At 42.8% G+C, this 13,458-nt stretch overlaps 1 protein-coding gene across 3 annotated transcripts in view; it reads left to right on the plus strand.

Moving 5' to 3' along the window:
- The window catches only part of LOC109892846 (myb-binding protein 1A-like protein), a 57,387-nt gene that overhangs the window by 3,929 nt on the left and 40,000 nt on the right, over nt 1-13,458 (plus strand). For 2 of the 3 annotated variants that reach the window (XM_020485659.2, XM_020485660.2), the window contains exons 10-25: nt 39-149; nt 342-467; nt 4,181-4,387; nt 4,486-4,594; nt 4,724-4,817; nt 5,810-5,976; nt 6,137-6,253; nt 7,896-8,027; nt 8,269-8,442; nt 8,922-9,079; nt 10,783-10,999; nt 11,144-11,275; nt 11,465-11,533; nt 11,758-11,871; nt 12,377-12,481; nt 12,569-12,693. In XM_020485659.2, coding sequence (XP_020341248.1) covers nt 39-149; nt 342-467; nt 4,181-4,387; nt 4,486-4,594; nt 4,724-4,817; nt 5,810-5,976; nt 6,137-6,253; nt 7,896-8,027; nt 8,269-8,442; nt 8,922-9,079; nt 10,783-10,999; nt 11,144-11,275; nt 11,465-11,533; nt 11,758-11,871; nt 12,377-12,481; nt 12,569-12,693 — 2,157 coding nt within the window. Of the gene's footprint in view, nt 1-38; nt 150-341; nt 468-4,180; nt 4,388-4,485; nt 4,595-4,723; nt 4,818-5,809; nt 5,977-6,136; nt 6,254-7,895; nt 8,028-8,268; nt 8,443-8,921; nt 9,080-10,782; nt 11,000-11,143; nt 11,276-11,464; nt 11,534-11,757; nt 11,872-12,376; nt 12,482-12,568; nt 12,694-12,847; nt 13,422-13,458 lie in introns of those variants that run through there. The other variant, XM_020485661.2, reaches the window with a different exon arrangement.

Below are 13,458 nucleotides of genomic sequence, written 5' to 3' on the forward strand. Positions count from 1 at the left end.
AAGTATCCCATTGAATTGTTGACTCTCTCTATCCTTAGGAGAGAGAACTGTATATTCCGCCTGAGGAAGTGGATCATTCCACGCCTAACCTCCATCGCCGAGAACAACCAGGTGAAGAGAGAGGAGGCTCTAGTGATGGATGTAGCCAGGTGAGAGATCTCACTGCAGGGAAAATGTCATGTATCTCACTGTTTGCTGCTCCCCCAAGTGATTTTAGATTATTGGATGGATGTGTGTAGTAATCTTCCCAACATTTCTATAACTATTGTATTCTGAAGGGCACTTTATAGTCATAATGTAGCATAGATGCTAACTCATTGTTTTGTCCTCCATCGTGCCAGGTTTGTCTTTTTCCATGCGTTCTTCAATGCTAAGAAGGCCACCCCAGACATACTTGAGACAGAAGCCACCCTGTCAGTGCCCCTGGATGAGAAGACCAGAGCCATCATCATAAACTCCTTCTTTGGGTGAGATAAGACTACTTTACACTCTTTATCATTTTTCAAAAACAAGCTGTGGGGTAGTCAAAGAGGAAGAGCATGGCTACAATGGTAGGTGGCTGGAATAGTCAGTTAAGTTTTAAACATGTATGGTTTTAAAGGGGTAATTGCATGAAACTCCATAGCGTGAGTGTTCATTTACGTTACACTCTAGATGCCCTACACCAGGGGTAGGTAACTAGATTAAAGCCACTGGCCGATATTTGTTGGAGTGGATGGCCTGGAGACCGGGACATAATTATAATCATTTGTACACTGCAAATTAGGGCTGGGTGATATGGCCTAAAAATCACGTCTACATTTTCTTTAAACTTCTGGCCGATTTATGATATACACTACATGGCCAAAAGTATGTGGACAAGTGCTCGTCGAACATCTCATTGCAAAATCATGGGTATTAATATGGAGTTGGTCCCCCCTTTCTTGCTATAACAGCCTCCACTCTTCTGGAAAGGCTTTCCACTAGATGTTGGAACATTGCTGCGGGGACTTTCTTCCATTCAGCCATGAGCATTCGTGAGGTCGGGCACTGATGTTGGGTGATTAGGTCTGGCTCGAAGTCAGCTTTCCAATTTATCCCAAAGGTGTTTGAAGGGGTTGAGGTCAGGGCTCTGTACAGGCCAGTCATGTTCTTCCCCACCAATCTCGCCAAACCATTTCTGTATGGACCTTGCTTTGTGCACGGGGGCATTGTCATGCTGAAACAGGAAAGAGCCTTCCCCAAACGGTTGCCACAAAGTTGGAAGCACTGAATCATCTAAAATGTCATTGTATGCTGTAGCGTTACGATTTCCCTTCACTGGAAGTAAGGGGCCTAGCCCGAACCATGAAAAACAGCCCCAGACCATTATTCCTCCTCCACCAAACTTTACAGTTGGCACTATGCATTGGGGCAGGTGGTGTTCTCCTGGCATCCACCAAACCCAGATCATCCATCGGACTGCCAGTGTGATTCATCACTCCAGAGAGCGCATTTCCATTACTCCAGAGTCCAGTGGCGGCGAGCTTTACCAAATCAAATCAAATTTATTTATATAGCCCTTCGTACATCAGCTGATATCTCAAAGTGCTGTACAGAAACCCAGCCTAAAACCCCAAACAGCAAGCAATGCAGGTGTAGAAGCACGGTGGCTAGGAAAAACTCCCTAGAAAGGCCAAAACCTAGGAAGAAACCTAGAGAGGAACCAGGCTATGTGGGGTGGCCAGTCCTCTTCTGGCTGTGCCGGGTGGAGATTATAACAGAACATGGCCAAGATGTTCAAATGTTCATAAATGACCAGCATGGTCGTATAATAATAATAATAATTATTATTATTATTATTATTATAAGGCAGAACAGTTGAAACTGGAGCAGCAGCACGGTCAGATGGACTGGGGACAGCAAGGAGTCATCATGTCAGGTAGTCCTGGGGCATGGTCCTAGGGCTCAGGTCCTCCGAGAGATAGAAAGAAAGAGAGAAGGAGAGAATTAGAGAACGCACACTTAGATTCACACAGGACACCGAATAGGACAGGAGAAGTACTCCAGATATAACAAACTGACCCTAGCCCCCCGACACATAAACTACTGCAGCATAAATACAGGAGGGGTCAGGAGACACTGTGGCCACATCCGAGGACACCCCCGGACAGGGCCAAACAGGAAGGATATAACCTTTACACCACTCCAGCCGACGCTTTGCATTGCTCATGGTGATCTTAGGCTTTTGTGCGGCTGCTCGGCTATGGAAACCCATTTCATGACTTTCCCGACGAACAGTTATTGCGCTGATGTTGCTTCCAGAGGCAGTTTGGAACTTGGTAGTGAGTGTTGCAACCGAGGACAGACGATTTTTACATGCTACGCACTTCAGCACATGGCGGTCCCGTTCTGTGAGCTTAAGTGGCCTACCACTTCGCAGCTGAGCCATTGTTGGTCCTAGACTTTACCACTTCACAATAGCAGCACATACAGTTGACCGGGGCAGCTGTAGCAGGGAAGAAATTTGACGAACTGATTTGTTGGAATGGTGGCATTCTATGGTGAGCTCTTCAGTATGGGCCATTCGACTGCCAATGTTTGTCTATGGAGATTGGAGTGATAGATGTGCAAGTAGAGATGGGGTGCAAAAGAGCAAGAAGATAAATAGCAATATGGGGATGAGGTAGTCAGGTGTGCTATTTAGATTGGCTGTTTACAGGTACAGTGATCAGTAAGCTGCTCTGACAGCTGATGCTTAAAGTTAGAGAGGGAGATATAAGACTCCAGCTTCAGTGATTTTTACTTTTGTGTATATCTAGATTTGTATATCTAGTTCTCTCTGCGTAAGCTTTATTACACAATTAAAGATCATACACTGCATTTCAAACAGTCAGGCATAATATAATGAATTCAGGGCTTGTAAAAGTATACCTAGGCTAAATATAAGCCTTCCACACCATAACACCCACTAATAATGTAATTATTTTATCAAAATAGTTTAACCAGTTATTTTTTATTTTTGCAATGATCACTGATCTGGTTTTTAAGTCTGTATGAAAATGCTGTTGTTGTTACAAATTGAACCTGCACAATGCACATCCACTAATAATGACCAACTTCTTGTGACAGTCATTCTACAAAATGAACATGGGTCTCATTAACACAAGCCCACGTGCTAATGATTCTTTATACTGTATTTCAAGTCTAGCCAACTTGTATCTATTTGCTTGCTAACAAGGTAGAGAACGGTTCAACTGTTATGAATAGACCCTCCTGTCCGTCTCCAACTGTTTGAATAACAGCCTGTCTGCTTTGTTTAGATGTTGAAATCAAGTGGCCAACCTGGATAATAAAAATATTATTTCTCAGAATGAGAATGAGTTGCCAATTCTTTATATACATGAGTCTTTTTAGGCTCATTGCACATTTATACAGACTAGCACATAAGTCTGTGGCTAAAATGCTGCACGTGACAAATGGAGCATTAATTTTCTACAACATTGATACTCTGGTTTTTATTAGGATCTGCTTTGTTCTACATTTTGGGAGTTGAGACATAAACAGGGTATCGTTAGATGGTTAAGTTCTCGTCTATTACAGTAAAATCATTTCTCTTAAGCGTTTCGGTGTCCGTATGTCTGATTCTGTTGGACCTAACCTCCAATGCAAATAGCAAGTTTAAACTGCTTGTTGTCCAGAGAGGAAGAAGTGATCTTTCGTGATTGTTGTGTGGCAGCGGGAGGGGCTTGATGTCTGTCTGTAAGTGGGAAGGAGCACAGGAGCAGCGACGGAGACGAGACCAAAAAGACACAACGCTTATGAAAACAAACACAATAAAAACCTAGGTTCTTGCAATAAAGGCATTTGGAACATTGCGCTAGAACATACATTCATATTACTCAAATGACTTAGATATATCACCCAGCCCTACTGCACATTGACCACAACTAAACCCCAAAATAGATTATTTTCAAATACATTCTTTTCATACCTTAATTACATTGAGACATGATCACATATATTTCTATTTGTGGGAATATTTGGGAACAAATTTCCTAAATGAAACATATTTTAGCTGAATTCCTGGTGATTTTAGTATTTGTTTTTCCAAAAACTCCCAAAAAATATATGATTTTAGGGCAGGGGTCACTGGTTGTCGACCCCTGCCCTACACTACACATCCGATTAACACATCTCTCTAACCTCCCAACCCCTCCAGATTGCTGCAGCACATCAACCACCTGCCTTTGCTGGGCAACTCCCCTGAGGTGGCAGCCCGCAACCAGAGGCACATGCAGGGTGTGATGGCTGACGGCTCCATGTGGATCTTCTGTCTGGTGCGGTACGCTGACACCCTGCTCAACCAGCCCAAGTACGCTCAGAGCACCCAGCCCTTCAGCCCCGAGCAGAGACAGGCCTGGGACAGGTACGGACCACACTGACTGTAAATGGACCATATGGGGGGGGGGGGTAAAGGTTGGTGTAAGAAAAATGTAAGCCAATAGTGAACCTGTTCTGATGTAGTATGCTGGCGTCAGTGTGGACTCTAATGAAGAAATCTAAGAAAGGCCAGACTCCAGAGACCTCTGCTTTCCAACAACTCTTCCTGCTGGTTGGCATTCACCTCTTCAAGGTACGCAATTGATAAACAAATGAGGGATGAAAATGATTGTCGTAGTATAGTAAGATTTCTTAGATACATCATTTTACTTTGTCCTTTTTATCCCACGTTTATGTATACATGTTTGCTTGTACCGTAAAGGCTCCAGAGGATTTGGTAGACCTGATGCAGGATCTGCAGAACTGCATGGAAAAAGCCCAAGAGAAGAAGTCCAAGAAGAAAAAGGCGGTAACCGGTAAGACCACATGTCCATAGAGAATGTGTCGGAGCCAACCGAATCTTACTGAAGAGTTGAGTTTGCCAAAACCACCCCAGTCTTAATCCGTGACAAGGAAAGAATTACTCATTCTCCATATATTGAAAAACATATATTTAGCTATTTCCCATAGTTCACAGTTGTACAGTGACAGTAAAGCCGGGTGTACGCTACACGATTTTGGCCCCGATTTAGCTGTCCCGGACAAGTTTTTGAAATCTGAGACAAAATCCCAATATCGTTGCCTACTCAGGCGTGGGGCCGTTACTGCCGCTCGTTAAATGTGAGAGGGTCAGAGACTCAAATCTGAGGGCTACCGATCTTGTTTTTGAGCAGTCCCAGACGTCCCAAAAATTTCAAGTATGTTTTTTTTCTTCTTTTTGGCACAATCTGCAATGACAAGTTTTGAGAACGGTGATGAGCAATAGCCAATGAGAGCTTGCCAGAGAATATGCCAGTGAGATGATGTCGTTTCACATTACCCATAATGTGTAGACTCAAGAAGGAGCGATGACTACTACTAGATTGTTTGTACCTTAATCAAAGCCAAAGTGCCAAATCGTTACAGCTCTAAGCAATGTTAAAAATGTTGGCTAGATATTTCAACTGTAGGGTAAGAGTGAATGTCTGACTGAAAACATTTGAGGCTACTTTGAGCCACAGGTCGTCTAATCACGTCAGTGTTTTCGCCGGACAGCGTGGTTGGTATCGACAATCCTCAACACCAAGTGAAGAATCTTGTAGTGTGTGACCCCCGTCTGCCAGATCATTTAGTGTGCGCACCACTACATTTGCATGACAAAAAAAAACTACAGGGAAGATGGTCGTTTATTGTGAGGTTTAGCGATGTCAGGGTTTTGAAAGTCGTGTAGTGTACACCCGGCTTAAGGTTAGTATAAATACCAGCCTCTATGTTCAGTATGGTAGCCTTTGGTGGGATGTCTCTGTAACCACATGTCCTGTTAATCCAGGTTCTGCAGCAGCAGGAGAGGAGGAGCCCCACTGGGCTGAGGTGGTGGTGGACATCCTGCTCTCACTCCTGTCCCAGCCCAGTAGACACATCCGCCACGTCTGCAGGACTGTCTTCTCCAACATCTGTCCCCACGTCACCGCCAGAGCCCTCACCGCCATCTTGGATGTAAGTCTCCCAGACTAGAGAATACTGTACTCTTACAGAGCTGTGGTTTTTAAATGTTGCATAAAAGTGTTCACTGAAGGTAAAACTTCTGTTGATTTGCGAAAGTAAATGTTGATATATTACAGGAATGTCCATTCATTTGACTCATTGTGTCTTTAAGGTTCTGGACCCAGATAAAGATGAGGAGGACAGTTCCATAGTGGTGACGGATGATAAAGACAAAATAAAGAAGAAAGACAAAAAAAAGAAAGGCGAGGATGAAGACGACGAAGAGATGGTCAGTTCAGTTCTTTCACACCTGGTCACGTTCACAAATCTACACCAGGGTTTTTCTATAAACTAGGGTACCAGCGAGGATTTCCTATACTGGACAACATGTTACAGCTATTGAGAACTCATTGATAATAGTTAGCCATTTTACCCCCATGTCATTACATTAAGATATATAAGGGGGAACATAGGTTTGACATTTTATTGAATATAGCTAGACGACCCCTTCTCTTGGTTGGTGTCTTGACGGATTTGTCCAAAATCCTTGCATTTGTGGCAGTGTAAGTTGTCGTCATATTATATATTAAGGATTAATCTGTTAAATTAGACATCGAACTTGAGCCCTGTAAGAAACCTGTATCTAGCCGTCACTGTTTTTTGTACAGAGATCTCAGAAATGCAGTGTAACTACCTAACATTTCATGTCTGCTTATGTTAAGAGGTGAAACAGTTTTCATGGGCACACAAATCCCCCAAAATGTATGCTATTGCAAAATAGAAGGCTTCTGAGTCACCTTACCTTGATACTTAAAACCTAAATCGATATTGTCGTTAAACGTGCTTCAATAATTCTGCATAACACGGTTGGATGTGCATTTGTTGTCAAGCTGTTTAATTACACCGTGATATTTTCACATGTAATCATCTGATCCAGGAAGGAATGTTTTGAATGACAGTCAAGTGACAAACAGCTGTTGTGATGACGTATGCGACGCAAACGCCCAAGTGCTGGAAAAAAGGTGTTTGTGAAGACAGTTGTCAGGATCCACGTTGGATCTAATAACCCTAGCGAGTTGATGTTGATCATCAGTTGTTGTCTGCATGTTTTACAGCAGGGTCTCGTTAGATTTAACAGGGAAACCATCAAATGAGTTCATGTTTTTGTGCCTCGGATTGTACACCAAGTATACTGTGCGCAATTGTGTAGGATAGACTATTGCGTAACACCCAACTCTATTCCTATGAATTATTCTGGATATGATGACAACAAATGACATTGCCTAGTGTGCTTCTTCTCAATATGATATAGTAATGAAATAACATGACAAATACATTTTGGTGTCAATGTTACACCTGCAATTTTAAACAATACAAGTGGCTTGAAGTAGCCTACTTGAATTTGGAGCTCAGAAATTCAAGTACTGGAAAAGGCCTGCCTTGTAATTATTGTAGCCAATCTAGAAGTTCTCCTGCTCCCCTTATTATCCACGATTTCCGTTTTTGTGAGACGTGCCCACTTTCATTTATTCTCTGCCGCTTCAATTGAAAGGTGTTGTGGTAAAACCATGTGCGGTTATTATGAGGACGACAGCATCTAATGCTGACATCAACTTGGCTTTCTATACAAATCCTCCCATTACAAAAGGAACCTGGTTTTTGCACGCTTTCTCATGATAAAAACAGTGATGGAGAGATTCAAATGGTGAGAGTGAAGCTACCGCTATTCATGGCTTTATTATCACCATGCACGCATCCAGTTGATTTAGTCTGGCAGGTCCAAATAATTCTCCCATTAGAATGTGATAATAATTAGAATGAGCCCAAAACATTGTTGCCTATATATTTTTTGGGGTATTGTTTAGTGTCCAGTAACAGCTATTGCTTATATTTTTACTCTTCGTAAATATATGTATTACTTGCTTCTCCAGAATGAGGATGAGTCGGATGCATCAGACGACGACTCTGATGAGGGTGAAGGTGAGGCCATGGAGGAGGGGAGCGAGGTGGATCAGAACTTCCGCATTGAGCTGATGAAGGTCCTACAGAACCAGGGTGCTCTGGTAGGTGTCTTGTGATTGGTCTTTTGTTCTAGCTCTGGGATTGTACATTACTCTTATTTTTGAAGGTTTCACTTATAGTGCTCAAGATTATTTTTTTAAAATGCATTTTGTGTTAAGTCGCTCTGGATAAGATTCTAGCGGTTTCATTGAAATCGGGGGGGGGGGGTTCAAAAGCAGAGACATTAATACACAGCGCTGTTCTAGACATTTTAACTGGACCGGGTCTTGCTGCATGTCACAGGCCACTGAAGAGGACGGCAGCGATGATGACGAGCTGGACGATGAAGCCATGATGAAGCTGGACGGCAGCATCGCAGGACTGTTCCTTGAACAGAAGAAGAAGATGCAGGCCAAGAAGGATGAGAAGGACAAGCTAAAAAAGGAAAAGACCCTCGTCAGAGACTTCAAGATCAAGGTATTCACATGACAAGATGAGATCTCGCCTGTTTGGATAGAGTTGTAAGTGTGAAAGGTGTGGTAGTCGGCAGTGGCAAAATGTTGCTGTTTTAAAGCACATTTTGCCATGGCTTATGCTGTGTTGTTATGCTATCTGAGTGACTTAAACATTACAAAATCAATCGGGACCTCATGCAATGACAGTTTTGGAGAGAAAAAATTCAACCCGACTGTCTAGTTTTTATTTTGGTTATTGTTAGTTCTCAAAGATGATCTTGTAAAAAAAAAAAAAAATGTATATAGCTCCGTTATCTTTCTTTGTAATTTATATATTTATTATTTTTACATGGAGTGGTGGCAATGATTTCACTGCTAAATTAATATAGGTGAAACACTATACTCTGGCAGTGCTATTTCTAACACTGCCTCTCTTGTTCTTCTGGTGATGGTCCCCCTATGTTCATGGGGTGCTGACCCTGGTCTTATGCTGTGTTCTAGGTGCTGGACCTGGTGGAGGTGTTCCTGGCCAGGCAGGGCAGCAGCCCTCTGGTGCTGGGCATGGTGGAGCCCCTGCTCAGCGTCATCGAGAGCGGCATGAGCTCCGAGAGCGACCAGCAGGAGCAGGACTTCCTCCGCAAGGCCGCAGACATCTTCAAGTACGTCATGCTAGTGCCTTTAGAGACACACAGGCTCAGAAACATACCCACTACCTTCAGACACATACACTGCCTTCAGAAAGTATTCACACCCCTTGATGTTTTTGTTGTTCAAAAATGGGATTAATTATTTATTTATTTGTCAACAATCTACACAAAATACTCTGTCAAAGTGGAAGAAAAATTTGAACGTTAAAACATTTATGAAAAATAACACACTAATATATCTTGATTAGATCAGTATTCACCCCCGGAGTCAATACATTCGAATACGTTAGAATCACCTTTGGCAGCGACTACACAGCTTTCCAGACCCTTTGAAAAGTTACACAGACATTACACTCAAACTGTTTTAAAATCACCATTGGCCTCATGGTGAAATCCCTGAGTGATTTCCTTCCTCACCGGCAACTGAGTTAGGAAGGACGTCTGTTTCTTTGTCGTGACTGGGTGTATTGATACACCATCCAAAGTGTAATTAATAACATTACCATGCTCAAATGGGTATTCATTGTCTGCTTTTTTTTTAACCTATCAACCAATAGGTGCCGTTCTTTGCGAGGCATTGGGAAAAACTCCCTGGTCTTTGAATCTGTGTTTGAAATTCACTGCTCAACTGAGGGACCTTACAATTATGTGTAGGGTACAGAAATTAGGTAGTTAAAAAAAAAAAATCATGTTTAACACTTATTGCATACAGAGTAAGAACATGTGGTTTGCACTCCTGAACTTTAGGCTTGCCATAACAAAGGGGTTGATTACTCAAGACATTTCAGCTTTTTATTAATTTGTAAACATTTTGAAAAACAGAATTATTCCACTTTGACATTATGGGATATTGTGTGTAGGCCAGTGACAAACAACAAAGCTATCAAGGCAAAGGGTGGCTACTTTGAATAATCGCAAATATATTTTGATTTAACACTTTTTTTGGTTACTACATGATTTCATAGTTTTGATGTCTTCACTATTATTCTACAATGTAGAAAATAGTAAAAATAAAGAAAAACCCTTAAATGAGTAGGTGTGTCCAAACTTTTGACTGGTATGTTTTATGAGTAGGCCATGACCCTAGGATGGCAACAAATACATTCTAAGTGGTATTTCTCCATTCTGATTTGATTTATTTTCAACCATACTAGGACAAAACTGACAGTGAAGTAGGGCAATTTGTAAAACTTTTTATTTATGTAGTACTGTATCAAAATACCTTTTTCTCAACGGTATTGTAAAAATCCATACCAGTACGTGGAGCCATAACGGAATACCATAAAAGACGATATCGCCCAGCCCAATGTGTCATGTCGGCTCTATCATCTCTCCATGCCAAAAACATTGGGGGAGCTCTCCGCTGTTGCCACGGCAACCTCCTTCCTCAAATACTTTCATTGTGCTCCCAAATGTGTTTTGTTCCACACTTTTCAATTTAGGAACACATGTACTCTTAAACTTGATTGCTAACGTTTTGGGGTGGAGTTTTCCTTTAATACTGAAAACACCTCGCAATGTATTAGAGATATGAGACAGGATTTGTGCTTTACTTCTCTTTATGCACCTCGAAAGAACAACTTGTCATATGCAGGTGCATTGAAGACGGATGTATTCTTTCTGGGGAGACAGATTATCATGTTATGTCAACAGTTTCCAGTATTATTCTGCCACACTGATCAGTCAACGTCACCCTCGTCCTCTCCTACTCCCAGGAACCAGCTGTGCCGGGCCAAGCAGTACTGTAAGACCGTAGGCGACAGACAGGGGGAGCTCCACGACCTGCTGGAGAAACTCATGACCAAAACCCAGAAGCTGTCTGACTCCTCAGTGTCACTCTACTTCTTCAGTGCATCTCTGTACCTGGTCAAGGTGCTGAGAGGGGGGGCGCCCGGGGCCTCAGCAGATGGCAAGACAACAACTTCTACTGAGGTAAGCCTCTTTACCTTTCAGAGTTGACTACAGTGACAATGGTTCCTTAACCAACCCTTAGCATTCAACCTTAATGTACGCAGAGTATTTACTATTAGTGCATCTTTTATATGAAACCAACCTGCTGAAATCTCGGTGTTGCAGCTGAGGTTCATGGGTAACGTGGACGTGGAGAGGGTGTCGGCCATCTTTAAAGGGGCACTCTGCTCCTTCATGACGCGCAGGAAAAGCCCTCTGTCAGGCCTAATGTTTGTCGACCTCTTCACCCGCTTCCCTGTGAGTCAACAACAACTGCATCCACACTGCTCTCTATTGATTCAAATGACTGCATAAACACTTGAAGATGCGTTGTTGTTTCCTCTTGTTGCTCTGTGCTTTCTAGAATCCCCACAACTAGTGTTAAGAAGTCTGTTGGCTGGTGTAACGTGATGCTGTTGGAGGTTGATTATCTTGTGTTGTGTGTAGGTTCTGTGTGTGAACCTGTTGGTGACCGCAGTGGAACACATCACAACAGGAGTCAGAGAACACCAACAGGTAAGACTAGTAGGCTCCACCTCAACAATTACCAGTAAAAAGAAGCATCTGACCCTGGACCAGTAGTTAGGTTCAACTTCTACCAACTCTAGTTTTAATACAGTGATGACGGACCACACTCTTCCCAGCCAATGATCCTTTCAGACTGACGGTAAATACCACTGATCTGCACAAAATCATCTTCCCATTGAGTGTTTCATTTTGTATGCGTGTGTGTTCCACAGAGCCAGGCCAGTGCCATGGTGCTGCGGGGGCTGCAGAGCAGGGAGGTACAGCAGCTGTTAGCAGGCAACCCCTGGGCAGTGCTGCTTCAGCAGGCGGTGGGCCGTGTGGCAGCGGTAGGCATCAAACACCTCACCCAAGCTTAGACATCAGAGAACATGTCACTGTGTGAAACACCACAGGAATCAATCTCTATATCACATCATTACTGCAAAGCATGGGAAAAATCATATTGTGGTAAATTGGGACCATAGTGTGTGGGGCCCTCCCTGTTCTTTTCCATTATTATTTTAGGATGTGCATCACAGGAGGCTGCTGAGGGGAGGACAGCTCATAATAATGGCGTGCTATCAAACACATTGAAAACATGTTTAATACCATTCCATTGATTCCGATCCAGCCATTATTATGAGCCCGTCCTCCCCAATTAAGGTGCCGCCTGGGATGTGCGTACGACCCCAAACTTTCTTCAAAAGCATGTTACATTAAAAACGGATCAACTTTAACAATGTTTTTCATCCAGTTTAATCTCTAGGTTTGACTTGGATGATACTGTACATTACCCATCTCTCCCTGGAGCTGCTGATTTGTTACTGATATGGTTGTGGATGTTCCCCTCAGAGTCTGGAGACTGTAGTTGAGACTGGTAAGAACAAGGTGGTCCAGGAGAAGTTGGTCAAAGCCCTGGAGCTCGGTCTCTTCCTGGTCAAAACTGTCAACCAGCAGGTAAAGCAACTTATCCCTTTAATACCCCCCCCCCATCATTTGACTTTCCAGATTCTTTAACCTACTTTTGTCTCCTGTGTTTTACAGAAGCTGTCTGTGGATCTGGAGCCCCTCAAAAAGGTTCTTCAGTCCATGAGAGAGGTTCTGGGCTTCAGGAAGACTGGACAGATGGAGGACACCTACTGGGCTGTTATGAAACATTTTGGAGTCATGTGAGTAACTCTGCCACATGCTTACTGTTACAGTGCCATGTCATTGGGAAATAATTGTACCAACAATACTCATATCATTGAGACCTACTGAATATGTCAGCTATTTTGGGGGGGATGAGTACTGTTGAAACTTTGAGCATTTCCACTATTTCAGATAATTGGTAAGAGACCTGCTGTGCCAGTATGCCAACAGAGCAGCTTGGCTAGTGGTTCTCAAACTGTTTGGGGCCGGAGACCCAATTCATAAGGGACTCCCTCATAATTAAAACACAACTGGAGTGAGATACAAGGAGTTGTACTACTTCGGCAGTGCATGGTCAGACGAACCAAGTCTCGGGCCCTGGGAAGAAACATTTTAAAAGCCCGCCTCTTGGCATCGGAGAGAATGTTGCAGATTAAGCTAATTTCCTGCAGTTCTACATGTTTTGTCATGGGGAAGAGATTCTGTTCAGCTTTAAAGCAAATATCCTGCCATGAGGCAGCGAGAGAACTTTGCCATTTTAAATGCACTGTGATTTATGTTAAAAAATAAACATTTTGGGGGAATACAGGCCTATTGATACCAATATCCCTGTGTGCCTCCCAGGCAGACCATTGTTAGGAACACAAACTGTATATTCATAATATTGTACTCTATTCCACAGATCCACAGAACATGTTTAATCTGTTAGTAATATTCATTAAAGAGATTACATTCTATATATTTAGAGGTGGACACCACTTTGAAAATACCTGCTTTAATACCATGTTTTGTGGCTCCACCTT

The sequence above is a fragment of the Oncorhynchus kisutch genome, linkage group LG6 (genome assembly GCF_002021735.2).
Source record: "Oncorhynchus kisutch isolate 150728-3 linkage group LG6, Okis_V2, whole genome shotgun sequence".
Taxonomy (NCBI): domain Eukaryota; kingdom Metazoa; phylum Chordata; class Actinopteri; order Salmoniformes; family Salmonidae; genus Oncorhynchus; species Oncorhynchus kisutch.